Below are 24,941 nucleotides of genomic sequence, written 5' to 3' on the forward strand. Positions count from 1 at the left end.
TTTAAGACTGTTGCAAGTACTTTGAAAGAAGAGGATTAAAACAAATTCCCTTAAATTTATTTAAATTATGATATTTAGTTAAATTTAGTTTAAATTATAATATTTAACTTCTCTTAATCTCTCTGAATTGGCCATTTGGAACCTGTATGCTGGCTGACTTCTGAAAACATGGCAACTTGAGCTAGCAGCTCATCGGTCCATATAAACATAGAGAAGGGCCAGATAAAATAAAGCCTGTTCCTAAGAGAAGATGTAAATAGAGCCTGCCAGCCTAATGATGTGGGTCTTCAGAAACCATTTCTTTCGTTAGCGTTGTCCGTAGATCAATAGAGTGCTATCAGTATCTTTACTTTCTTTCGTTCGTGTTGTCATATAACAAAATACCTCCTCCCCCTGGATCTGTTCACTAAAATGCCTGTAATCCTTCCTATAAAGAAGAAGAGAAGTAGGAAGGGAGGGGAGGGGAGAGGAGAGAGGAAGAAACCAGCCTGCTGGAAGTAGGAGCAGTCACATATCTTACGTCTGTGTAGACATTTTTGTACTCTGATGAGGACATTTTTATGGATAGACTGTGGGAACTTCTCTTCTATATCAGATTGGGACCCTTTATGGAGAGTCTCTGGGCCAGAGTTAAAATTGTTGTAGTCTGTCACAGACTTTCCTTACTTCCTTAAATCCTAATCTGGAAAAGTACTTATTTACCCAAGGATATTTAGACCTTGAGTTCTGTAACTTTGAGATGATTATTATGGTGTATGTATGTATGTGTACACATATATGTATATAAATATATAGGGAAAGAATATGATCATCTCTATAAAAGTCTAGAATAGCATTTTTTATTTATTTTTTTGAGAGCTCTATTTTATTTTTTAAATTTATTTTATTTAAATTCAGTTAATTAGCATATAGTGTATTAGTTTGAGAGGTAGTAGAGTTCAGTGATTCATCAGTTGCGTACAACACCCATTGCTCATTACATCATGTGCCCTCCTTAATGCCCATCACCCCAGTACCCCAGCCCCCCAGCCCTCTGCCCTCTAGCAACCCTCATTTTGTTTCCTATGGTTAAGAGTCTCTTCTGGTTTTTCTCCCTCTCTGATTTCATCTTCTTTCATTTTTCCCTCCCTTCTTCTATGCTTCTCTGTTTTGTTTCTTAAATTCCACATATGACTGAAATCATATGATAATTCTTTCTCTGATTGACTTACTTCACTTAGTATAATACCCTCTAGTTCCATCCGTGTCGTTAAAAATGGCAAGATTTCTTTTTCTTTCTGATGGCTGAGTAGTATTCCACTGTATATAGATACCACTTCTTCTTTATCCATTCATCTGTCGATGGACATCTGGGCTCTTTCCACAGTTTGGTATTGTGGACATTGCTGCTATAAACATTGGGGTGCAGGTGCCTCTCCTGATCACTACATTTGTATCTTTGGGGTAAATACCTAATAGCACAATTGCTGGGTGGTAGGGTAGTTCTATTTTTAACTTCTTGAGGACCCTCCATACTGTTTTCTAGAGTGGCTGCACCAGCTTGCATTCCCACCAACAGTGTAGGAGGGTTCCCCTTTCTCCGCATCCCCGCCAACATCTGTCATTTCCTGACTTGTTAATTTTAGCCATTCTGACTGCATTTTTAAAACATTTTTTATTGTGGTAAAATATATATAGCATGAAATTTGCCATTTTAACCATATTTACGTGTACACTTTGGTGGCATTAATTGCATTCACAGTGTTGTACAACCATTACTATGATCTATTAACAAATTTTTTTCATCACTCCAAACAGGGACTCTGCACATTAAGCAGCAGCTCCCCATTCCCTCCTCCTCCAGCACTGGTGTAACCTCTAACCTGCATTCTTTATCTCTGAATTTGACAATTCAAGATATGTTGTAAAAGAAGGGTCATGTGATATTTGTCATTTTGTGTCTGGCTTATTCACTTAACGTAATGTTTTCAAGGTTGATCTGTATTGTAACATGTATCAGAACTTAAAAATTAATGCCTTTTTATAGCTAAATTAATATTCCATTGTATTTATATATCACATTTTGTTTCTCTGCCCAGCTCAGCTTGCTTCTGCCTTTTGGTTATTATGAATAATGCTGCAGTGAACACTGGCATACATATTTCTGTTTGAGTTCCTAGAATGGCATTTTGCAAACTGAGAAATATATAGAAATATTAGTCATCTGTATTTCTAATGTTGATTAAAATTATTATTTCAGGGTGCCTGGGTGGCTCAGTTGGTTGGGCGACTGCCTTCGGCTCAGGTCATGATCCTGGAGTCCCTGGATCGAGTCCCGCATCGGGCTCCCTGCTCAGCGGGGAGCCTGCTTCTCCCTAACCCTCCCCCCTCTCGTGTACTCTCTCTCTCTCATTCTCGCTCTCTCAAATAAATAAATAAATCTTTTTAAAAAAATTATTATTTCAGTGTAACTTAAGTATACACAGCATAAAACTAAGACCTACTTATGCTTTTTTTTTTAGGGTTTTTTATTTTTATTTTTTTTTAAATTTATTTATTTGACAGAGAGAGACACAGCGAGAGAGGGAACACAAGCACGGGGAGTGGGAGAGGGAGAAGCAGGCTTCCCGCGGAGCAGGGAGCCCGATGCGGGGCTCGATCCCAGGACCCTGGGATCATGACCTGAGCCGAAGGCAGACGCTTAACGACTGAGCCACCCAGGCGCCCCTTTTAGGGTTTTATTTTTAAGTAATCTCTATACCGAACATGAGACACAAACTCACAACCCTGAGATCAAGAGTCCCATGCTTTACTGACTGAGCCAGCCAGGCACCCCAGAAGTCGTGCTTATAGCGCTTGTAAAATCAAAACCAGTTTTTCAATTAAGTAAAAATAAAAGTATAAAGTCAACATAACTAAAATGAACAATTTTCATCAAATTACATTTACTGAAAATAAATGGCTTTTGTTGATGTTGATAGTGTAAAAAAATTTTTTTTGGCTCAGTGGACCATTATATTTAGCCTTCATCATTAGTATGTTTCCTTAATAACAGTGAACTTCTTAAACCACTAAGCCATTATTTTGATGGGCAGTCTATTTGCTAGAGTATTCCAAAACATAAATCTGGAAAACAACAATTTAAAGAAAAGCTTTTTGTTACTATAACAGTTGCATTAACGAACTGTTGGCAAGCAGGTGCCTATAAAGGCAGATCTACAGAATACATCCACTTGCTGTCAGATGCTGATCGCCACAGCCCAGATTTTAGTCACTTGGCTAATCCCACAGTTCTTTCTTTCTTTCTTTCTTTCTTTTTTTTTAAAGATTTTATTTATTTATTTGACAGAGAGAGACACAGCGAGAGAGGAAACACAAGCAGGGGGAGTGGGAGAGGGAGAAGCAGGCTTCCTGCTGAGCAGGGAGCCCGATGCGGGGCTCGATGCGGGCTCGATGCGGGGCTCGATCCCAGGACCCTGGGACCATGACCTGAGCGGAAGGCAGACATTTAACGACTGAGCCACCCAGGCGCCCCTCCCACAGTTATTTCTATTGGAGCTTGCTTCAGTTGCTCACATCAAGACATTACTTGATCTTCATTTATTGCAAATATCATTTATTTAGTCTCTCTCTGCTTATTATAAGACCATTTCCATGGAACCAGTACAGCACTCCAAAGTAGTATGTTGTTTTTATAATGTTAAATCAAAATCTTAGTTTGTTAAATTAGAACAAAGTCTTATTCTGTGAAAATGTCTTTTTTTTTTTTTTAAAGATTATTTATTTGAGAGAGAGAATGAGAGAGAGAGCACATGAGAGGGGGGAGGGTCAGAGGGAGAAGCAGACTCCCCGCCGAGCAGGGAGCCCGATGCGGGACTCGATCCAGGGACTCCAGGATCATGACCTGAGCCGAAGGCAGCCACTCAACTAACTGAGCCACCCAGGCACCCCTGTGAAAATGTCTTTTACTTACAAATTATACCGCAAGAATTTAGTTTTTGCTAACTGTAAAAAAAGTTTAAATGAGCATAACAATGGGACACAAAATAATGGTTGTTATTTTAACATTTGCATATGTTTACCAGCACTTGAAAGATAAATTTTGTCTTTCCAAGGCATCACTTGGCAATATCTTAAATGTAAACATGAAAATTAGCTGGAACATTGAAAATCCCATGTGGTGCTGAATTATAAAATGGTCATCCAAAGATTTAGAATATTCTTTCTTTTGTTTTGTTTTGTTTTTAAAGTAAGTTCTACGCCCAACATGGGGCTCGAACTTACAACCCTGAGATCAGGAGTCACATGCTCTATTGACTGAGCCAGCCCAGGCACCCCTTGATTTAAACATTTTTAATGGTCACAGAATTTGGATACCCCAAAGAATACACCAAAACATACCAAAGGCTAACACTCCCCTATTTTGATAAATACTGGTCCAAACATTAGTGCTTTATTGCATTGAATTCTAATGCTCTACTCACAAAGAGTTGATCTGCTTTGAAAATAGGGGCGCTTCTGTTTTCCAAACTTCACATGAACTCTTTTTTTTTTAAGATTTTATTGATTTATTGGGCGGAGGGGAGAGAGCATGAGAGGAGTAGGAGGCAGAGGGAGAGAGCTGGGCAGGGAGCCCTACTCAGGGCTCGATCCCAGGAACCCCAGGATCATGACCCGAGCTGAAGGCAGATGCTTAACCGACTGAGCCACCCAGGTGTCCCTCACCTGAACTCTGTTTTAAGAACAAAGTTCATTTATTATTTCTTAATAAGAATAGAATTGCCATACTGATGAATAATTGTCTTGCTCAGTGAATGCATTTTCTTTTTACTTGGAAAACTAAACTATGGGAAGAAGGTTGTTTGATGAACATAGAACCTCTGCACACAGTAGGCACTCGGGGAGTGTGAAAGAAGTGTTTTGATAGCCCCCTTCAGCACCTGCATCACTAAAAGAAGACCACTAGCAAAGAAGCTTTGATAAACGTCTCATCCAGTCAATGATAATTTTCCTTTCTCTTGATTCCATACTGACCCCATGCCAACCCTTAAACTTGTTTTTGTACTTAGTTATACCACCTTAAAAACAAATTTCACACTGTTTTTAATGAAATCTCGATTCTTATCCTGTGACAAAAAATTTGTAACAAATAATACTAATTTACATTGAGCAGATTCCCAAAGGGGAGTCCCCTTTCGAACCAAACCCGGTTCCATTTTTCCTTATTTGCTTACCTTCTGAATACCCTTTCTGGAATGGGGAATTATAAATCTCCTATTTATTTACTTACAATAACATGCTTTTCATTTAAAAAACAGATTTTTTTTGCACCTAAATGATTTTGTATCTAATTGTATTTATAATTCCTGATTAGCCATATTTTATCTCCACAAAAGTAACAAGTACATATGACTTAGTTAATTTAGAGAATGCCCTTCTTACAGACATTAGCAGATATACACTGCAGTGTCTCTGTTTTTTCATTTAAAAAATTAAGTTTAATAGTTTTTTTATGATGTCACTCTGCAAGAGAGTGTTCTGGTATTTAATACATTTCAAATGTAAAGCATGGCTCCCCTACTTCCCAAATCACTACTGAAGGGCAGGAACCCACCACTTTGCCGCATACAGTACAAGAGCAAGGATATATTTTGAATGATTAGATAAATAATATAAATGGGTATTACCTGAACCTGTTTCAGTAATAGTTAAGAAATCCTCCATTAATTTTGTCATGACTACTCATCCAACTGGTAGAAGTTCAGTCTTGAGTCTCCCGCAAGAGACACAATAGAGAAAAAACATATTCAACTATTAGGAAGAGGGCTTTTCTGTAAACAGATATGGCCTCTCGCCTCGCCGCCACCCTCCTCACTTCCTGTCGTGCTGGCTTGCTAGGACGCACCTCTACTGCTGCACCTTCAATCCCATTTCCTTTTTATTCTTTATTTTTTTTATTTCTTTTTAAAGATTTTATTTATTTGACAGGGAGAGACACAGCGAGAGAGGGAGAACACAAGCGGGGGAGTGGGAGAGGGAGAAACAGGCTTCCCACAGAGCGGGGAGCCCAGTGTGGGGCTGGAGCCCAGTGTGGGGCTCGAGCCCAGTGTGGGGCTCGATCCCAGGACCCTGTGATCATGACCTGAGCCGAAGGCAGACGCTCAACCACTGAGCCACCCAGGCGCCCCCCCACCATTTCCTTTTTAAATTGTCAGAAAGCTTCAATCAAAATTCTTAAACTTTTAAGAAGGCTACTAAAGACAGTTCTATCAGTATCGCATACTTGTTGAGCACATATCTATCTTTGTAAATGTATGTAAAAGGAAACTGAATGGGAAACCTCTTTTATGAGACTTTTATAAATGTGAAATCTTACGTAACTTTGTATTTGATTTTCGTACAGGCAGAAATACTCAGTGTCCTCAGTCACAGAAACATCATCCAGTTTTACGGAGTAATTCTCGAACCTCCCAACTATGGGATCGTCACAGGTAGGCACGCATTATTTGATTTCTTTCTTTCCCCAATTACCTAGCTTTAGACTCCTTAATATGCTAAAATGCTTAATATTAGGTTCAGTCGTGAATTGTGTGCTACTGTCAGATGTCACTTTTGTTGCTATAAAGCATTAATAAAACTGATTATATCAATATAATTAAGAATGGTGTTTCCACTTCTACCCATGTTTAATTGTGCTAATTATATCTGCGTAAATGCTATTTAAATGCACTCGCAGCTGCAATACCAATATTTAAAGGTGTCGTTTAACTAAAATTTCATTTAATTAGCTGAAATGAGCGATGTTTTTTGTAACTCTGTGACCTTTTACAAATTAAGATTTCTTGAGCTGTTCATGTTGCAATTCTTTACAAGGTATTTTAATCCCAGTAGAGCATTCTTTCTTCAAGGTCTCTGACGTGAGAACAGTATTTTTCAGGTTTGGTCATCTGGGTTGGTAATGACCTTGATCTAAATTATCACATTTGGAGCAGCAGTTTATAACTGATGGGAATACCCTTTCCAAAGAGGAGCACACAGAAAATTTTGCCATATAAAAACAAAGAAAGACACATATTTTTAATACTTTGTACTCAAATTTATACAATCCAATGAGCAGCTTTAGGTTCATAATAAGTATAACGTTCAATTTTATAATAAATAACTTTGGTCAGGTTCTTTATCATGACAGTTCTTTGATTAAAACAAAACCAACAAGAAAACCTTAAAAGATTAACCCCGTCTTCTTCTGCTGTAGTGTTAACAACTTGGTTTGTCTTTACAGAGAATAACAACAAAACATCCTCAGTAAAGAGTTGTGGGTTAGGTACTCTTTATAAATGATCTCATCTAATACTTACAATGACCCCATGAGATAGGTAAAATAATTTCTATAAATAATTTTTATAAATAAGAAACTAAGACTCTAACTTAAGTACACTTCCCGAGGTCATCCAGCTGGTGGTAGACCACTAGTATACATTTCTCAGGTTGATCTTAATAGAAGCTCCTCTTCTTGTATGTGGGCTAGGTTCCAGAAGGCTGCGCACACTGGTTCTTACCCACATAGGGACATGGTTGCTGTTATTTCCACCTTCGAGCAGCAAGCAGTTTAACATGCTTTTACTCTGATAAACAGTGTTTTTACCTAAGTTCTTACATGGAGGGAATTTTATCCCCATTCAGCTATGTTTAGATCTATGCCTAAAACGGGGTAATGTGGCAGCTTTCAGTCTTGAATCTGTACATTTCCTATTAACCTGAATACCTAAGAGTGGGTTATATTGTTGGGGTGTAAACCACATCTAATCTTTTAAGTCATATTTCTGATTTTTAGTTATATCCTGTCTATGACCCAGTTACCATATTGCTCCGCCTTTCCCAGTCCATTGTATTTACTTTTTTACTAGTTAGGTTTACCTTAAAAATCTGAATCCAGTTTTCTTTTTTAAGATTTTATTTATTTATTAGAGAAAGAGCACAAGGCGGGGAGCGGCAGGTGGAGGGAGAAACAGACTTCCCGCTAGGCAGGGAGCCCAAAGAGGGGCTCAATCCCAGACCCTGAGACCATGACCTGAGTCAAAGGCAGACTTTTAATGGACTGAGCCACCCAGGCACCCCTGAATCCAGTTTTCTGATCCTTGTTTGTGGCTTAAGTTATTCTTATCTAGCCGATGAAAATGTGGTGCTCCAAAGAGATTAGAAACTGGGCTTCTTGTCTTGTACCCTTGACCTAATTTAATGCTTTTGAGTGGAAGACTTTAGCTTTAATGAACTCAATAGACTAATCATGAAGTTTTCTAGTTTCTTGAGGTAAGGATGAGGAATAGAAAAGGGACTTAAGTCATGGTGTGAATTCCTTTTTCCAAGAGTTTATTCTGAGTCCCAGGAGGATGCGAAACACATTCATTGCTAGCCAGCATTCTCAACCCGGGTCTTCTCATGCAAAAGAGGAAGAAAGTATCCAAGGAGTTGGATGAGTGAGTTTGATTTTACTTAGTTACTTTATGGACTAGCCAGTCCTCTGTTTCCTGCACCTCTCTAGCATTCCCTACCTATACCTACACCAAATCTTTGGTTATAATTGATTAGTTCTTTTTAGATCTATAACTCTTTCCCTGTAGAGCCAGGAATAAGCAACTGGTAACAGTAAACATTTCTTTAAAACCACACAAGTTTCACAACTGTCAGGTGATAGTAAATTATGTATTTATAGCTCCTTTATTGACCTGTGAGGTTGATTATTAAAGACACTTCTTAACCAAGTTTTGGTGTTTTAAAATGTATTAATTTGATAAGATTAGTTTTGTTTCTAGAGATACTAATTTTAATTATATGTTTACAAGTATCTACCAAAGAAATATCAGAGCTCTTCAAACCACCTCCTGCAGCTTAAAGATCAAGCTGTGTTCTGTGCATGGGTAGAAGCAGTCCATTTGCCAACTGAGCCTAGTTCGGGAGCTCAGGGGTTGGGGATGATAGCACTTCTGCCTCTTGAAAGGAACACAAATAAGTCTTAATATGGGGAGGTTAAGAGAGAAAAGAGAGACAAACAAGCACAGAGGCCTTGATCACTCAGCTTAGCTGCCCCCCGCTTTTGACCTCTGTCATCTTCCTCAGTTGTTGGGGTTCTGGGGGGGGAACTTGAATGGCTTGAATCCATTCCACTTGAGTTTGTTCACAGGAAAGCTTGTGCAGCAAAGCAGCTGTTGGTACTCAGATGGAGGACTTGAAAGAATGATTTATCGGCGTGTCAGAATGGAATGTCACTGGTATGGGGATTGGGAGACGTGAGTCTTGTCATGACTCTGCCCAGGCTGCACAGAGGGGTCTCTGACGATCAGCGTCTCCGTTTTCTTCTATGTGCGTGAAGGGTGGGAGTGTGTATGCGTGTGTGCGCACCGGTGCACGCGTGTGTGCCGAAACTTTTCATCACAGACTTAGAAAACCTGCTTATAGGGGGACCCAGGGAAGAGTCCAAGAGACAGCTGCCGCTTGATATCCCTCAGAGGGGAAGGAGGGGAGGTGAGCATCTTTCCCCTAGATCTACAAAGAAATGGAGTGACTACGACCTCAGACTCCAAAGTCAAAAGAAACAATACAATAATGGATCACATTTTCTTGGATCTTTGGAAACCTCTTAATTCTGTATTACTCCCATTCTTTTATCTTTTTTTTTTCTTTTCCTTAACAAGTATTTATGCAAATCCTTGATGGCTGGGAGTGTAACAGTGAGATAACTCCTGGGAAGGAGGGTGGGATTGTGAGATACTGGGTCGTGTTGTTCTTCTGGAGCCAGTTTGGAGAGGAACGCTGCACAAAGTACCTGGAGGCAGGTTGGGTCCCGGGACTCCAGAGGAAGGTGGCTGAGGGTCTCAGAGGCCTGGGGAATTACATCTTTGTGCTCTAGGGCTGCTGTCACCTCTTAAATTTGTTACAGATTCTACACGACCTCTTATTACTACTCTGAGAGAGGATACTGGTTCTATATGATGCTTTGACAGGCCCAAATCCTCATTAAAACTCAACGATGGAAAACATACTAATTTTTAAGTACCTGATCTCATTTCCTTGAACTCAGTCTTGATTTATTTCAGTCAGAGACACATTTAATTTGCATGTTTTGATATTGTGTTGGTCTTTTCTTATTAGCCAATTAGAAATAAATGTCATGTCTTGTTAAAACCATTTCCAGACATTTACCTAAATTCGTTTGTACTATTAGTCCAAACTAAGCTTGCTTGGTAATATTTTATTATAAAGAGATTTTGTGATAATGGTATTTGTTTCAACGAGACTGACTATATGTTTACATTTTTCAGAGCCAGCTATGGTTGCCATAAAACTGAAAGGGAAAAATAAACTTAGAAATCAAAAGGAAATGTTTCCTTAGTATGGTTCTTAATGACCCTTTTTTAAAGAATTAAAACAAATACTTTATACCAAAGTCCAATAAACTGTGTTCTAGGGAGAAGTGAAGTGGTTTGTAAAGCATATAATCATGTGTGTATAAGGTGGGTCCTTAATTTCCAGTGAGAAGACCAAAAAGATGAGAAGAATTATATACCTTTTTAAAATGGTTTATCTACCGACGTATTTACAGATCATGTTTTATATGAAATAATATAATAGTACTGCCTTTCTTGCACCCTCACATTCATGAAGCAATTTCATTTCATAATGTATCTTCTACATCCATGTTTTTTTCATTATCTGAATCCATTTTTAAATGATCTTAACATGGTTTTCAGAGTACATCTCTAATGGAAAAACACCGTGCTGTGTGTCTCCTCCTCTCCCAGTACTGTACTTCACTTTGCGCACTTCTGGTCACCAGGTGTGTGGTAGTTTTCCCACACCAAGTGATTCTGTGATACCATCTGGGTATTCTACAGTTTGATTCTCTTCCTACATGATCTACCTGGAGATAGCGTCAGATACCACAGGTTAGGGTTCAGTCCCACAAGAGTGCCCCCCCCCCCCACAATGCCAGTTTCAAGTTCAGGTTGTCACCTGCACTTTTGACTACTGGCTATAAATAGGAGGTTCCCACTATGCCCTCTTTGGATTTGACCAAATACTGGAGCAGCTCTCAGAACTCAGGAAAACAGCTTACTTACTAGATTAGTACTGGTTTATTACAAAGGATATTAAGGGGTATCAGATGAAGAGATACATAAGGTGAAGTCCAGAAGGGTCCCGAGCACAGGGGTTTCTGTCCCTTTGGAGTTTGGGGTGAGCCCTCCCAGCATGTGGATGTGTTCTCCACCAATCTTGAAGCTCTCTGAACCCCATCCTTTTGGATTTTTATATGTTTCATTACATAGGGTGGTTAATTAAGCACTGGTGGTTGGTGATTTTCAGCCTCCAGCCCTCTCCCCTCCCCAAAGGTGCATGTGTGTGTGTTGGGGGGGAGGGATTCTAATCACAGTTGCTTGTTCTCTTGGAGGATAGCTACCATCCTTAGGGGCTTTTCAAAAGCCACTTCATTAACATAAACTCAGATGTGGTTGAAAAGGGCTTGGTATGAATAACAAGACATTCCTTTCACCTTGATGGCTCTGGAGCTCTTTGAGGAACCAAGGACAAAGACCAAATATTATAACAAAAGATGCTCCCATTACTCTTATTGCTTAGAAAATTCCACAGGTTTTAGGAACTTTGTTTCAGAAACAGGAAGAAGACAGATACATATTTTGTAATATAAATCACAGTATCACAAAATCATCTTCACTGTAGTCTAAGATGTTCAAAGTACGGTAGGTTTTGGATTTCTGTATGAGCTGTGTCTGGATGTTCCTCTCAAGCTTCAAGTAGCCAGTGGCATAACGTTAGGGTTGTTGGGTATTTTAGTCCCACAGGGCAGATTTGTAACCATAACTGCATTACTTTTTTTTTTTAAGATTTTATTTATTTGAGAGAGAAATAGCGAGAGAGAGAGAGAGAGAGAGAGAGAGACAGCACGCACGAGCAGGGGAAGAGGGAGAAGCAGGCTCCCTGCCAAGCAGGGAGTCCAATGCAGGGTCCAATCCCAGGACCTTGGGATCATAACCTGAGCCGAAGGCAGATGCTTAACCAACTGAGGCACCCAGGCGCCCCAATAACTGTATTACTTTTTAAGTGATCTTTAGAAGACTTGTTTTCAGTGACATCCCACAGTTGCAGTTGAGAGTCCATAGGTCCAGAAGTAATTATTCTGTCTGTGTTAAGTTTTGTTGCCTCTTTTTTGTGTTTCTCGCTCATACGGGTGACTTGATAAGCCTTTAAAATTTGCCTTTGATTAAGGTAATCTCAGGCTCAGATATTTTTCCCCAAATATGTTTTGCTGTACAAAATAAAGTAATTGAGAGAGCACCCTATGAGAGATTTTAGAAGTATCTTAATAAAAGGTGACTCTTTTCTGACGAGTAATTTTTTTGGTGGTGGGGGTGAACATTACTTTATATTTGGCATTTACAGTAACTGTTAAAGGTGCTGAGAGAATCTTCTACTAAATGCTATTTTAGTAACCAAAAACTATTTGAATAGTGTATCACCAGGGATATTTTTATTTATAGACAGCAGTTTACTTGTCTAGATTATGTGGTAGTATAGACTTCTAATGCCTTCATTGTTACATTGGACCAAACTATTTCATAGTAAAACTTAAAGCTCTTCTTTGCCATTCCTTTGTTCATCTAAGATTATCATTGTAATTTTATGCTATTTGGTGGCTATTAATAACTTTGAGGTAAAAATAAAAATTACACACACACACAAAAACAGTGAATCAAACAACAGAGACTCTCATCAAGCCAATCGAATTTTTTTAAAAAAAATAGGACCCCATGGAAATTCTGGGGTGGAAAAGGACAATAATTAAAATGAAAAATTCTCTAGACTGACTTAACAGCAGATTTGAGATAGCAAAGAAAAAAAAAGATCAGTGAACTTAAAACTGGGCCAGTAGCAATTATCCAGTCTGAAAAAGAGAAAAAATTTGAGTGAGGATGAACAGAACCTCAGAGATCTATGGACAACATCAAGTGTACCGATTAATGTATAGTAGCAGAGAGAGAAGAGGAGTAGAAAAATATAAAAATAGAAAATGGAAAAAATAGAAAAGTATTTGAAGAAATAATGGCCAAAAAAACTTCCTGAATTTGATAAAATGCATTCATCTACATACTGGAGAAGCTCAATGAACTCTAAGTAGGATAGGTGCAAAAGAATCCACCCCTAGACACATCATAGTCAAACTGTGTTGTTAAAGACAAAGTGAAATCTTGGAAGTAGCAAATAAAAACAACTTCTTACCTATAAAGGAACAACAATATGATTAATGGGTAACTTCTTATCTACAACAATAAAGGCCAAAAGCAGTAGACATTTAAAATGCTGAAAGAAAAAACTATACCAGCAAAAATTATCTTTTAAAAATGAAAAAAAAGCAAAGATGTGCTTGGATAAAAGATGAAAAATTTGTTGCTATTAGTTCTGCCTTACAAGAAATACTAAAGGCAGTCAATTCTTCAGGCAGAAAGAAAATGACAGTAGATAGTAATTCAAGGAAAAATAAAGGGAACTGGAAATGATAAATATGTAGGTTAATATAAAAGACTCCATGGATATATTTGTTCTTATTTCTTCTCTTAACATCCTTAAAAACATAAGATTGTATAAAGCAATAATTAGAACACTGTTTTGCTTACTTAAAAAATGTAGATGGGGTGCCTGGGTGGCTCAGTTGGTTAAGTGTCCGACTCTTGGTTTTGGCTCAGGTCATAATCTCAGGGTCGTGAGATTGGGCCCTGCGTTGGGCTCTGCAGTCAGTATGGAGTCTGCTCGTCCCTCTCCCTCTGCTCCTCCCCCTACTCTCTCTCTCTTTCTCTCTCAAATAAATAAATTTTTTAAAAATGTAGATGTATTTTACAGTAATAGCATAAAAATGAGGGAATGGAGCTGTATCAGAGAAAAGTTTCTGTATTTTACTAGAATTAAGTTAGTGTTAAGCTGAAGTAGATTATACTAAATTAAGATGCCTTTTATATTCCCTTTAGCCACCACTAAGAAAGTCCACTCAAAAAATACAGAAAAAAATCAACTGAGGAATTAAAGTGATAAATAAAAAATATCAGCACAGAAGGCAGTAAAGGAGGAACAGATGACTGAGAAGGACAGGAGACATGTAAAAACAATATGGCAAAATCAAATCCAAGCATATCAATAATTACATTAAATGTGAATGGTCTAAACATCCCAGTTAAAAGACAGAGATTGTCCAGAATGGACAAAAAAAACAAGCTCCAACTATATGCTGTCTACAAGAGACACACTTTAGATTCAAAGACACAGACAGGTTGAAAGTAAGTGGATGGAAAAAGACATACCATGGAAACAATAACAATGAGAGAATGGGAGTAACTGTATTAATTTCAGACAAAATAGACTCAAGAGAAAAAATATTATTAGAAATGAACAAGGTAATTTCATAAATGATAAAAGGATCAGTACATTAGGAGGATATAGCAATTGTAAAGGTATACATACCTAACAGCAGGTCCCCAAAGGACATAAAACAAAAACTGACAGAATTTAAAGGATAAATAGGCAATTCAACAATACTTGATTTCAGCCCAACAAACAATACATATTCTTTTCAAGTACACATCCAGCATTCTCCAGAATATAGCATAAGTTAGGCTATGAAATAAATCTTTTTTTTTTTTTTTAAGATTTTATTTATTTATTTGACAGAGAGAGATACAGCCAGAGAAGGAACACAAGCAGGGGGAGTGGGAGAGGGAGAAGCAGGCTTCCCGTGGAGCAGGGAGCCCAATGCAGGGCTCGATCCCAGGACCCTGGGATCATGACCTGAGCCGAAGGCAGACATTTAACGACTGAGCCACCCAGGCACCTCTTTGAAATAAATCTTGATATAAATCTTGATACATCTAAAAGGATTGGAATACTGCAATGTATGTTCTCTAACTACAATAAAATTAAGTTAAAAATCAACACCAGAAAGAAATCTGAAAAATCCCTCCAAATATTTTGAAATTAAATAACACACTTCTAAATACTCCATGAGTCAAAGAAGAAATCACAATAGACTTTAAAATATTTTGGACAGAAAAAGTAATGAAAAATGCAACATAACAATATTATAGGAGGCAGGTAAAGTAATACTTAAAGGGAAATTTATAACTTTAAACATCTGTGTCACAAAAAGAAAGGTCTGACATTGATCATCCAAGCTTCAACCTTAAGAAACTACAAAAAAGAACCATATAAACCCAGAGCAAGCCAAAGAAAGGAAATAATAAAGATGAAAGCAGAACATGATAAAATAGAAAACAGAAAAATAATGAGAAAAATCAGTGAAACTAAAAATTTGGTCTTTGAAAAGATCATTAAAACTGACAAACCTTTAGTTAGATTGACCAAGAGAAAAGAGAGAAGATACATATTAGCAAACTCAGAAATGAAGGAGAGGACAGCACTATGGCCTCTACAGATTTAAAGGGATTGTAAGGGAATGGTGTCATCAATTTTATGCCACCAAATTAGGCAATTTAGATGCAATAAACAAATTCCTATAAAGATACAAATTATCAAAACTGACTCAAGAAGAAACAGAAAATCTGAACAGACCTATAATAAAGAAATTTGAATTAATAATTTAAAATATTTCCATAATGAAAAGCCTGGACCCAGATGATTGCACTGGTGAATTCTATCAAATGTTTATGGAAAAAAACACCATCAATCCTTCCCATATTCTTTCAGAAAATAAAGGAGGAAGGAACACTTACTAACTCATTCTATAAGGCCAGTATTATCCCAATACCGAAGCCAGACAAAAACATATTAAGAAAAGAAAACTATAGACCAATATCCCTCATGAACATAGATGTAAAAATTCTTAACTACATACAGAAGGTTCCCAAACTACAGTGGTTCAACTTACAGTTTTTTGACTTTATGTTGGTGCGAAAGCAATGTGCATTCAGTTGAAACCGTACTTCAGGACTTGAGATACTGAGGTTTGATCTTACCGTGTTCTCCTGTGATGCTGGTCGGTGGCGGCAAGAGCCACAGCTCCCGGTCAGCCACATGATCCCAAGAGTAAGCAACTGACATACTTACCACCGTTCTGTACCCGTACAGTCATCCTATTTTTCACTTTCAGTACAGTATTCAGTAAATTACACGAGGTATTCAACACTTCCTTATAAAATAGGTTTTGCATTAGACAGTTTTGCCCAACTATGGGCTAATCTAAGTGTTCTGAGCACTTAGTTTAAAATAGGCTAGGCTGGGGCGCCTGGGTGGCTCAGTCGTTGAGTGTCTGCCTTCAGCTCAGGTCATGATCCCAGAGTTCTGGGATCGAGCCCCACATTGGGCTCCCTGCTGAGCGGGGAGCCCGCTTCTCCCTCTCCCTCTCTCCCCCTGCTTGTGTTCCTGCTCTCGTTATCTCTCTGTCAAATAAATGAATAAAATCTTTAAAAAAAAAAAAATAAATAAAATAGGCTAGGCTAAGCTATGATGTTTGGTAGGTTAGGTGTACTAAATGCGTTTGCTTTTTTTTTTAAGATTTTTATTTATTTGAGGGGGGCAGAAGGAGAGAGAGAATCCTCAGACTCCCCACTGAGCACAAAGCCCAGTGCGGGGCTCGATCCCACAACCCTGAGACCACGACCTGAGCTGAAACGAAGAATCAGATGTCCAACCAACTATACCACCCAGGTGCCCCTAAATGCATTTTTCAACTTAACTGTATCTTCAACTTATGATGGGCTTATTGATATGTAACCCCATTGTAAGTTGAGGAAGAGCTGTATTAGCAAACTGAATCCAGCCACCTGTAAAAAGGATTATATACCATTACCAAATGGAATTTATCCCAAAAACGCAAGGTTGGTTTAACATCTAAAATCAGTTAACGTAAGGCACTAAAATTGATAATAGAATAAAAAGACAAAACTTTTTGGCATAGTACAACACCCATTTATCATTAGAAATCTCAACAGAGTAGGAACAGAAGGGAATTTTCTCAGCCTGATAAATAGCATCTAAACCCACAGCTAATGTCACACTTAATGGTGAAATTGAATGTTCTTCCCCTAAGGCTGGGGACAAGGCAGTGAGGTTCTGCTCTTGCCACATCTATTCAACATTATACTTATACTGAAGGTTCTAAGCCAGTACAATTAGACAAGAAAAATAAAAGGAGACCATACTGGAAAGGAAGAAATAAAACTGTCTTACATGACATGATCCTGTATGTAGAAAATCCCAAGGAATCCACAAATTAATTAATTAATTAAGAAACAGTTTCATTCAGGGCATGTGGCTGGCTCAGTCAGTAGGGCATGTGACACTTGATCTTGGGGTTGTGCGTTCGAGCCCCATGGTGGACGTAGTGGTTACTTAAAAATAAAATCTTAAAAAAATACAATTTCATTCACAGTAGTATCAAAAAGAATAAAATAGTTGAGTATAAATTTAATAAAGTGTAAGACTTTTTATCATGAAAAGTATAAAACATTGCTGAGAGAAACTATAGCTCTAAACAATATGAAGAACATTACATGTTCATGGTTTGGAAGACTCATTATTGTCAAGATGGCAATTCTCCCCAAATTGATAGATAAATTCAAAATAATTCCTATCTAAATCCCAGCAGGTTTTTTAAAATAAGAAACTACAAGGTGATTCTAAAATTCACAGAGAAATGCAAAAGACCTAGAATTTTAGAAGAACTAAGGTTGAAGACTTAGACTACCTCATTTCAGTACTTATTATAAATCTGTGGTAGTCAGTGATATTAGGATACGTGCAGTATCGGCCCAAGGACAGGCGTGTAGCCCATGGAACAAAATTAAGAATTTAGGGGAAAAACTCTTAACACTGATTGATAATTGATTTTCAACAAAGGTGCCAAGACAATTCAATGGGTAAAAGATAGTATTTTCTTTCTTTTTTTTTTTAACTTTTAAAAAATTTTATTTTATTTATTTATTTGTTAGAGAGCACAAGCAGGGGGAGTGGCAGGCAGAGGGAGAAGCAGGCTTCCTGCTGAGGCAAGGAACCTGATGCAGGGCTTGATCCCAGGATTCTGGGATCATGACCCCTGAGCCAAAGGCAGATGCATAACTGACCGAGCCACCTAGGCATCCCAAAAGATAGTCTTTTCAACAAATTGTGCTGGGACAATTAGAAATCCACATGTAAAAAAATGGTATTAAATCCTAAACCATGGGGCGCCTGGGTGGCTCAGTCGGTTGAGCATCTGCCTTCGGTTCAGGTCATGATCACAGGGTCCTGGGATCGAGCCCCACGTCGGGCTCTCTGCTCAGCGGGAAGCCTGCTTCTCCCTCTCCCACTCCCCCTGCTTGTGTTCCCTCTCTCTCGCTGTGTCTCTCTCTGTCAAATAAAATCTTTAAATCCTAAACCACACACAAAAAATAAGTCATAGACCCAACATGGATCATAGACCTAAGTGTCAAGAGCTAAAACTGTAGAACTCTCAGAAGAAAAATAGGAGAAAATCTTTTTACCTTTGAGTTAGGCAGAATTCTTAGATACGACACCAAAAACATAATCCGTAAAAGAGAAAATGATGAATTTGACTTCATCAAAATTAAGAATTTCTGGTCTTTGAAAGGTGCTGTTAAGAGAATGAAAAGACAAGTTCCAGACTGGGAGAAAATGCTTACAAATCATAAATCTGATAAAGGACCTGCTTCCAGAATAAACAAGGAACTCCTAAAATTCAGTGTTAATAAAACAACCAAATTTTAAAGCGGGCAAACTATTGGAATAAACATTTTGCCTAAGAATATATTCTCGGGGCTCCTGGGCACGTGAAAAGATGTTCAACTTCATTAGTCATTAGGAAAGCGCAGTTAACAATATGAGATACCACTGGAATTATACTCACTAAAACGGCTGTGATTAAGAACGTGGACAGTACCAGGTGTTGGCAAGGATGTGAAGAAACTGAAGCCCTCATAGAGTGCTAGTGGGAGTATAAAATGGTACAGCCTCTTTGGAAAGCAGTTTGACAGTTTCTTAAAAAGTTAAACCGAAACTCCCTATATGTCCCAGCAGTTCCACGTCTAGGAATCTACCCAAGAGAAATGAAAACATTATTTCCATACAAAGGAATGTACACAGTGTTCATAGGACATTATTCCTAATAGCCAAAAATCAGGAACAGCCCAAATGTCTGTTGACTGGTGAGTGAATAAAATAATTGTGGTAAATCCTCACAACGGACTGTTACTGAGCAATAGAAAGGCTTGAAGTGCTGATACATGCTACGGCATGAATGAAGCTTGGACTCATCTTGTGAAGGAAAAGAAGCCAGACACAAAAGGCCACACACTGTATGATTCCATTTATATGAAATGTCCAGAAAAGGAACATTTGTAGAGCCAGAAATGAGACTGCGGGGCTGGGGTTGAGAGTGGGGCTTAACTGCAGATAGGCACAAGGGAACTGTTCGGAGTGCTGGAAAGGTTCTAAAATTGGATTGTGGTGGTGGTGGCCCAGCTCTCTCAATTTACTGAAAATCACCCAATTGTACACTGATAGTAGGTGAATTTTATGGTATGTAATTTATATCTCAAAGCAATTTTTTAAAAAAGATTTTATTTATTTATTTGACAGCGAGAGCAGGAACACAAGCAGGGGGAGTGGGAGAGGGAGAAGCAGGCTTCCTGTGGAGCAGGGAGCCCGATGTGGGGTTCCATCCCAGGACCCTGGAATCATGACCTGAGGGGAAGGCAGATGCTCTCAAAGCCATTTTTAAAGGAATTTTCTCACTCTCTTGTGGTTTTTATGTGTGTGTGCTTAAGTTTTGAGAGCTCTTCTAAATCCTGATGCAACAAGGATTGATTTGTTTACCTTGTCACATAAATGCTCTGCTTATATATTTTAATCTCCTCTGTCTCATTAGAATGACAGTTTTTAAAGAAATACCTATATACATGTCTGCCTTTGTTTCAGATGCATTCTTCCAACACCTCCCTGTGTTTCTCAATTCCATCCAGAAGGCTCTTGAGTTCATCCTGAGTTGAAGTTTTACCATTCATTCTGTCAGTGGTCTTGTCTTTAACAAATTTCTTTTCAGGAGGATAATAACTTTTAGAAACCACAGCATGGAACAGTTTTTATGTGCTTTTAATGTCCTTTGGTAAATTCTTTAACACATTTTCCCGATGAGAATTAAAGTCTTGTTTTTTATTGTTTTTTGTTTTTTCATTTGGGTAGAGTTGATATATATTAGTTTCAGGTGTACACAGTCTTATTTCTGAAATGCCCCTTGGTTTTAATTGTATGCTTATCTTTTTCTTTGAAACTAGAATATGCTTCTCTGGGATCACTCTATGATTACATTAACAGTAACAGAAGTGAAGAGATGGACATGGATCACATTATGACCTGGGCCACTGATGTAGCCAAAGGTAATAAAGCTTCCTGTATTCTTACAGAATTGGTGGGGCATGTTTTCCCTTTGTGACATGGTGACTTAAGGTTGAAGATTTGTTACTCTTTTTTAGACTATAAGTAGCAAGAATTCTGCAACTTTCTGCACAGATTATTTTATTTTATTTTACTTTATTTTATTCCAGTATAGTTATATAACAGTGTTACATTTGCTTCAGGTGTACAATATAGTGATTCAACAATTCTGTATATTAGTCCTCATCACAACAAGTGCATTCCTTAATCCTCTTCACCTGTTTCACGACCCGCCCCCCCCAACCTCGCCTCTGGTAAACATCTGTTCTCTACAGTTAAGAGTCTTTTCTTGGTTTGTCTCTCTCTCATTCTCTTTCTCTCTTTTTTTGGGAAGTGGGGGGGTTTATAGATATTTTAAGTCACTGCCTATCCACTCCTGCATTCCTTTTCTTTCTTCACTTTCTTTTTTTTTTTTTTTAAGATTTTATTTATTTATTTATTTGAGAGAGAGAGAGAAACATCATGAGAGGGGAGAGGGTCAGAGGGAGAAGCAGGTTCCCCGCTGAGCCGGGAGGCCCATATGCGACTCGATCCCAGGATTCCGGGATCATGACCTGAGCTGAAGGCAGTCGCTTAACCAACTGAGCCACCCAGGCGCCCTCTCTTCACTTAATTTCTTTCCCTAAAACCAAGTTCTAACAAAATCAGTGATTTTCACTGAAATCAGTAAAAACAATAAAAAATAAGACTTTAGATTCTCATTTGATTCCAGAAATCAAAGAATGAATAATTCATTTCAAAGCCATTTTTGCCACATTTTGTGACGTTGTAATTGACCAGCCTCCTTGACACATTAGATGGAAAGCTCATAATTCTGTTGTTCCGCGAGTCTCCACTTAGACTCAGTACCCAGAAAACGTGATTTATTGTAGGATTAGTCCTACTCATTTTGTGTACATAATAATATGGTAAAAACCGTAACCACTTTGAAAAAAAAGTTTTATTTGCCCTGCCATGTGAAAGCAATTCAGATTTTATTTTCTATTTAATGTAAACTTGGAAATCACCCTGGAAATGAAATATTTTTAATACACAGAACCCCTAAACAAGGTGCCCAGTTCTTTTTCCCTCATAAATTCCGGCATAGACTAATGCTTTCTAAGGCAATTTAAATTCCATTTATTTTTATCTCTTTTTTTTTCCATTTTCCTAACTGAAGGTTTCTGAGTTTTATTTATAACTGTCAAAGTTGCTTTGGAAACAACTTAATCTAAATAATGAACACTGTTAGTTACATTTGTATTCTAGCAACCCCTAGAAAGCAAGTTGTCTAGATTGTACCAGGGCAATTCACTCCTTTGCATTTTGCTCCTCCAATCTCTACAAGCATCTCTTTACAGATCAAGTAAAAGGATATTTAGCGCTCAGTAAGGAGAGCAACTCATACTTGGCTTTCACTGGGAAGTCATACAGTGATTTCCAAAAGTAACAGTCTTTCCTTTGGGGAATTTTCTTGTCAGTTTTAAGTTTCATCAACACCTGCCAAATTCTTCAAATAGGGAAAGTGAAAAAAAATTTTTTTTAAATTTCATGCAAAATGCTGCTGCTGAACGATACTTCATTACCTTATAAGAATAATAAGCTCTATGTTTAGGATGGTGTACTTAAGGCTTTGGCTGTGTTAATTAACTTAATTGTGTATTCATGCATCAAGCATTTCAAATCAGACTTAAATTCTCGCATTCTTCAAGACATTTTCGTGTAACATCATAGTCACGTCTGTAGTATGCAGGAACCACCTGTTTGTAAGCCGGGAGCCGCGAGAAGCATTGTGGAAATACACTTCCATAAATGTAAATATATATCCCAGCAGTCTTCAACTGAACGCACTTCACCTTACAGACATTTGCATTTAGGGTGCTTAGCCAATTACACCCATGTTATTACTTAATGGCACTTAGGATAGATAGACAGCAAACAAATCAACTGACATCAGTCACTCTGCTTCCTGCTGTGCACACGCTCCGGAAGCTTCCTTGGGACCCCCGTTCCCCGGGCCTGGGCTGGGCCTGTAAACCTTGTCCCTCCCCGCCCTTCCCCAGTGCAGTCCCTGTCTGAGGGGCAAGTCCCTTGGCTGCAGATCAGCTCAGTTATTCCTGGGCTTTCTCAAGCCCGCTGGCACTCTATCAGAAGGACAAAGAAGAGAAAGAACAGGGCTAATGAAGTAGCAGACTGGAACTCCAGGTAAATAGGGGAGGGGGAAGTGAGAGAGGGCAGGGGACCGTGTGCCAAACTGCAGCGCAATAAAATCACCTTCTTGTGGCTGCGGAATTGCCCTGAGAGGCAGGTTCGAATGTGTTTGGCCCCAGGTGAGAAGAGTGAGGCAGAGAAGAAACTTACTTATTTATAGTCACGAGTAACACTATTTAAAATGGCCTATAAAAGGAAGAGGAAATCAGTGCTTTCAGAATGAGTTCAACTCTCTCTGGCAGAGCTGTGCACAGAACTCGGAGATGAAGTAGGAAGCCTTGATTTTTGTTGATTCTGTGTCCCATTCAGCTCTGCACCTTTCAGTCTGACCGTGATGGAAGACACTGGAGCAACAAGATGTTGAGAAATCAAAGAGTGAATAATTCATTTCAAATAAGAGTTGATTCATGCATTTTGAAGTAGGCATTGCTTAACATCACTGCCGAGAGAATACCTCCTCAAAGCCAAAAAAAAAAAAGAAAAAGGAAAAAAAAAGCCCTTCTCCTTTCTGGGTAGAAAGGGATGTGGAGGGCGGACCAGCAGGTACATCTAAAAGTCTTGTGAGTCCCTCCCCAGTGTGTAAGCGGAACAGTTCAAGCAGTGCACTGGGATCCAGTCTCAGAAGGGTCCTCACTGATTCCCCATCTCTCCCGAATGACACCAGTCAAATTTTTTATTTTAGGAACCCTGAATCTTAAAACTGATGATGGTGGGGTTTTTTTTAGCCTTCTTCATTGTTTGCAATAAAAATAAGGCAGAATTATGGATGGCTCCATAAAAACAAGTTAAACAGACTTTTCTATGATTGTGATTACTACTGTGTTTATGCACACTAAATATAAAAGCATACTATACATTATACCCAAATAACTTACAGTTTTTTTTTTCTCATAGTATCTGCCAAAAGGAAGAAAATGCCTCTATTTAAAGCTTTAGTCCCTGAGTGTTGTTTTTGGAATTCTTTACTTGTCAGCCAGTGTAGACCCTATCTAGCCCTTCCTCTAATGGTAATTAAACAGATTCTACCTGACTTTAGTTCTTAAGCAAGAAAGAGGTAACTATGAAATTCAGTCCTAGAAGTTATTAGAAGTTATCCAGGTTGTAGCTATTGAATCTTCAGTGTGTAGTATGTAGAACTTTGTGTTAGAAGAATGCTCTCTTGTATTCTAGCTATATCTTGTTTAAGATTGCTAAAATTACTGATACTTTTGTAAATGGGACTCTTTCCCGTCATGTCTTTATATCTCAGGAGTTTAAATTTTTAAATTTTCTTTGTTCTTACAGGACCTTCAATATCTAAGAATCAGAATGGTAGAAAAAGAATAGATTATTTTTAAAAATTAGCCTTTATAAAATTGAAATTTTCTGTATGCTCAGAAAAAGAACCAAAGCCTACTTATTACATGTAATGGATAGTTCATTAACAGAAGGAGCTTGTTTGGTTGTGGCAGTGGGGAGGCTGTTTCTTCCATTATTTAGAAAAGACAACTTGAGAAGTAAAGGGAAAGGAAATAGTATATTTCAACAGAAAATGTTCCTTTGCTTTATTCTGAGGGGGTATACAATACATAAATATAGAAAAAGTCAAATACTACTAAGAGGATCACTATGAAATATGTCTTTTAAAGTATAATTTTAAAATATAATATTTTATTCAAAATAATAAAACTATATATACATTCAATTTACTGAAGTAACTTGATACACATTCTCAATTTGTTGGAGAGAATTTTGGAGTGCATTTAAATATAGATTATCCCAAAGATTCATCCTTGTAAAGAGAATATTTTGTAACTACTGTAAATTTTTCTGAGGATCATAAAGCCCTTTACCAACCACAACTTATGAATCCAACCAGTTCCCTCCCCCCTCGACCTCTCCCAAGGTCTTACTGGAATGAGTACTGAGAAAATAAACCAGGCTGCAACTGGGTAGCTGCAGACATCCAAATGAAAGCTGAAAACCTTGGTCGGAGCTTTGGCGGATCTAGAGTGCAACTGATAGTGGAATACCTTAGTCATTGGAGCACTTCTTTCAGTTGTAACTGTGCTGTTTTTGTGCAGACTCCAGAAAAGGTGTCCTTATTAAGTATTGTAATAACTTTACCCACAATCAAATTCTAACTTCTAAGAGATTAAAGCACATGAATTTTCCTTAGCATATAAATTTTCCTAATGTAGACATATCCTGTCTCTATTTTATCAATCATGTAAGAACAGAACACAAGAATTTAGTTTCTGCTACTGAATCCTTTGCAAAAATAT

At 38.1% G+C, this 24,941-nt stretch overlaps 1 protein-coding gene across 8 annotated transcripts in view; it reads left to right on the forward strand.

Moving 5' to 3' along the window:
- Positions 1-24,941, forward strand: part of MAP3K20 (mitogen-activated protein kinase kinase kinase 20) — a 180,929-nt gene that overhangs the window by 77,899 nt on the left and 78,089 nt on the right. For all 8 annotated transcript variants that reach the window (XM_036084812.2, XM_036084813.2, XM_078071002.1 and 5 more), the window contains 2 exons: positions 6,383-6,470; positions 20,328-20,429. In XM_036084812.2, the coding sequence (XP_035940705.1) occupies positions 6,383-6,470; positions 20,328-20,429 (190 nt within the window). The remainder of the gene's footprint in view (positions 1-6,382; positions 6,471-20,327; positions 20,430-24,941) is intronic.

Source organism: Halichoerus grypus, chromosome 4 (genome assembly GCF_964656455.1).
Source record: "Halichoerus grypus chromosome 4, mHalGry1.hap1.1, whole genome shotgun sequence".
Classification (NCBI taxonomy): Eukaryota; Metazoa; Chordata; class Mammalia; order Carnivora; family Phocidae; genus Halichoerus; species Halichoerus grypus.